Source organism: Saccostrea cucullata, unplaced genomic scaffold, assembly GCF_032062105.1.
Source record: "Saccostrea cucullata isolate Sc308-1 unplaced genomic scaffold, CSIRO_AGI_Scuc_v1 ctg379, whole genome shotgun sequence".
Taxonomy (NCBI): Eukaryota; Metazoa; Mollusca; class Bivalvia; order Ostreida; family Ostreidae; genus Saccostrea; species Saccostrea cuccullata.
In genome coordinates this window covers 130,495-134,614 of record NW_026922802.1, presented here as the reverse complement: position 1 = coordinate 134,614, position 4,120 = coordinate 130,495, and the positions used below count along the sequence as shown (strand labels likewise).

Genomic DNA, 4,120 nt, shown 5'->3' with positions numbered 1-4,120 from the left:
TTGATGAAATTAAATTAAATATTTCGAAGCTGTCCAAATATCATAAGTATGGCATGCCAAATTCACAAAAATGAGCTAAACATAGTTTCACAATTAATAAACTAGGTTTATCGACCTTGGAGAGGACTTATATAGGCCATGCCTGATGTCCAATCCAATTATGTGATCTAACATAATAAAATATTGATTAAATTAAATTAAATCGACTGTAAACTATAGTTTACAAACCGTGAACTATAGTTAACAATTCGTGTTAACAGTTGTTAACTATAGTTCACGAATGCTAATCTAAGTTTATCTGTCTGTAATAAAACGTTAACAATAGATTTTGTTCATAAACATAGATTCATGTCTGTTAACTATAATTTACAATCGTGAACTATAGTTAAGAGTAGTTAATCATAGTTTCACAAGTCATTTTGCACCTCCTATTTTACTTTTTGTTTATTCTTTGATCTGACACTTATTTTGGGTCTCCATGGGAAAACATAGACTTTTCCATTGGGGGGGTGGGGTCGTGAGCTCATTGCTCACAAAACACATAGTAAGTACATTAATTATTTTCAAAGAAAGATAACTCTCGCTGATAGATGGATTTTTGAAAGAGCAGTTTTTAGTAACGTTTCATTGTGCTTTCTCAGATGAGTCAAAACTGTAATATCACTTTTCATTTAACATATATTTAGAAAAAATATGTTAAGATAATTAATAATTTCCTTGTTTATGCACAGTTTCTTAAATTCATGCTCAGACATAACAATCATATCTGTAAATGTAAATTACGCTATATACCAGGGTTGTTCGAAAAGTTTCAAGACAGATGCCTTATTACTACTCACCATTTCGTAAGCTCTATGGTCGATGCAATGACATTGTCGTCATTGTCAGCAAATATAATTTAGCTTAACATTAAGGCAAATTATCTATCATAAATTCAAATGCTAATGGGATTATAACCTGGTTAGAGAGTTGTCTAAATGGATATAAAATGAAGTAAGAAAGACTTAAAGCCATTCAGAGGTTGTCGAAATAGATATAAAAGGTCGTGGTACCCAACGAAAGGTCTTGTCAAAAGGAATACATCGGTGAATATGGAAGCCCTAGTCCGGGGGCATCTTTGTTTTACAAACACAACTTGTTCTTCAATTCAAAAGGGCATGAAAGCGCATATGAGTCACAGTCAGCTATGAAAAAAGTAATTAAAACATTATCATATCGACAGGTAATTTTTATTATGCAGTAGTTCTACGAAGATCACTTTTATGATAAATCTTACAGGATGAATTCAGAACTTCCATTTGCCAAAGATACATACTGAACGTCCAATAAAACATTTTATACGGGACACTACACCTAATACTACATAACTACTTGTCCCTGTCGATAAATGTCTCTTACAGCCTCTGGAGTCGCTAACTAAACTATGAACTACATTTATTCATTTCATGCGAACTTAACAACTCCGTTCCCCTTCTAAAGAATAACCTTAGGTTATTCATTTCCGGTCTCCGTAATTGTCGTCCGGTTGAAGACGTACTTCCTCCTACGTCATCCGGTTCAAGTAGATAGCGGCCATAAACAAATCAAAGGCCAAACTGGACACAAGGCTTCTGACGGCGTGTCGTTTATTCCACACCTGGATTCTTTCTCTCACCCAAGTTTCACCTGAATAAAGCAAGATATACATCAAATTTTTTATTATTACTGTATTTTTTATCAATTTTTAAAAAAAAAACATATTAAAAATATGTACTGACTGAATTTTGAGGCTCCCAAAAAGATTGTTAAATATATAAACATGTAGAGTGTTAATTCAAAAATAACAAATTCCTGTAATATGAAACACAGAACTTTGCTGCAAATGATCGTCACCATACATCAATTCAAATCAACAATCAATCAGTTATTGAACTTAACCTTTTCTCTCAAGGACGGTCTCGTCCAGTAGTCGGTTTATATCGGGGATCATGACCAGCAATGTCCAAGGCCACACCGATATAAAGGTAAGGCCGCCAGCCAGCCACAACCAGCGGTGGTCACTGACGTCACTAAAGTACCACACGGCCGCCGCCGAGGAGGCGCCTAGTAACGCCAGTTTACCCTGTGTAGAAAAACATCAAGTTTACACACTAAAAACTGTCAGCAATATTAATATTTTTTGCATCATTTTTTTAAAATAACCTTTAGTATCAAAAAGTAAATTCATGACATCTTAATGGGAAAATTTCAAGGTAAACCTGTATTATTTATAGTTCCATTAAAGGTAAAGCCATCCAACTAATTTTATCCAGAGATACAATACATTCATGATTAATAGAAAACGAGCAATTTGAAAAAAAAGATGTTTTTGTGAAACACTATGCACCCGGCGGCAACAAAATTCGAAAAAGTTATTTTAAGCATATAGTTAACAACATCACAAGGTCATTGACATTGGTGTCATTTGAAAGTGGAGTATGCATATTAAATATTAAGTCTCTATCTCTCATGGTATAAAAGTTATGGTGAAGGTTAAAAAAAGCTATTTTTAGCATATATGTCATAGTCAAGGTCACTAGGTCATTCACCTTGGTATCACTAGTATTTAAAAGAGCTTTATTAGTAGACTATGCATACCATATATAAATTCTCTATCTTTCATGATTCAAAAGGTATGGCGAAGGTTATATTTTGTAGACAAAAAAAAAACTATCTTTAACAGTTAGGTCTCAATCAAGATCACAGGGTTATTCACCTTGGTGTCATTTAAAAGAACTTCATTAGTGGAGTAAGGATACCAAATATTTTAAAAGTCTCTTTCATTCATCATCAACTTCAGTTCAAAAGTTAAGGCGAAGGTTAAAGTTTGCAGACAGACAGACAGGACAAAAACAATATACACCCCGGATCTATCGATCGATCTGGGCGGATAAAAAGTTCATTAATTCAATCGCGCAACTTATGCAAGTAAATTTAATATAACTTAGATCTTTGATCCGCTCCATATGTGTAGCGATCTAGTTGGAGCGGATGGGTACTAATTTTAATTAGATTGGTAAAACTAACGGTACTATTATCCCCGGTATACATAAAATGAAAAGGTTCATCTTCAAAAAAAAAAATTTAGTTTCTCCTCTCCCGACAGACTTTCTAAAATGGTCCGATTTATAAAGAAAAACTTTTTTTTTCTTTTAGCAAATTAGATCCGCGCCTTTACATGAACTACGCAAAAATATAAAACCCACTTACCTGGTACTTTCGAGAGAGTGAGTAGCACAATCTCCACTCGTTCAGCAGTGTCTTGGTGTCGTGTACCGTTCTAAAAAGTGTGGGTACATGTACCAGATTGATGTACCATGCCGCCCCCGAAAAATAAGCGCTGCAGCCCACAGCCGCAAATCCCGCCAAATCCAGCAGTTTCTGTCGATCCATTGTCAGTTCACATCTAATGTTTTGGAATTCCCGAGGAGCTGCGAACGCGTGCACTTCATTTGTTTACTTAATTTTGACCTTAAATGACCTAATTTTTTTATCAGTCAGAATAACTCCGCTTTCTTACGAAATACCTGTTTTAAATGATCATATTAGAGATCACCTGAGGTCACACATTATTGATCCAAAGAAAAGCCTACGACGATATTAAGATTAAATCATCTCTTCATATAATATGATGAAATATAACACTTCATTCACACAAAGAAATTTTGCTGACAGAAAAAATGCGATCGTTAACCTCTAATGCATTCAGTTATAAACAGGAGATCCGCTTTTCCCCTCAATCCATATATTCTTAATGTTGACAAAATTGCTACTGCTAGTACTTTTTGCTACTCCTTTGTATTTTTCCTATACATTAATAAACATACGTATGTGCATTTATTTTTATTGAAAGCGTATCCCCTCCACTTTTAGTTGCAATGTATGAAGAAAGTTTAACCCCTCTCCCCCTTGAAAATAGAGCAAACATGGGTCTGCAAAACATCAGAGGCGGGATCAGGTCCCTTTGGGGGAGTGAACATTCCCTGTAAAACCGTCAGAACCACCTTATGTGTTCTCCGTGGGCTGGCGTGACCGGGAAAAACGAAAAGAAACGTAGACAACGTTCATTAGCAAATGATTCAATGATAGGTTTATTTGTATT

General features: G+C 34.9%; 1 protein-coding gene across 1 annotated transcript; it reads right to left on the bottom strand.

The window, feature by feature from the left end:
- Positions 1-1,126: 1,126 nt before the first annotated feature.
- On the bottom strand, positions 1,127-3,657 carry LOC134262498 (uncharacterized). Its single transcript, XM_062744893.1, has 3 exons — positions 3,229-3,657; positions 1,918-2,101; positions 1,127-1,665 (listed from the first exon to the last, which is right to left on the bottom strand). The coding sequence occupies exons 1-3, from the start codon at positions 3,409-3,411 to the stop codon at positions 1,544-1,546; spliced, it is 489 nt and encodes a 162-aa protein (XP_062600877.1). The 5' UTR covers positions 3,412-3,657; the 3' UTR covers positions 1,127-1,543.
- Positions 3,658-4,120: the final 463 nt, after the last annotated feature.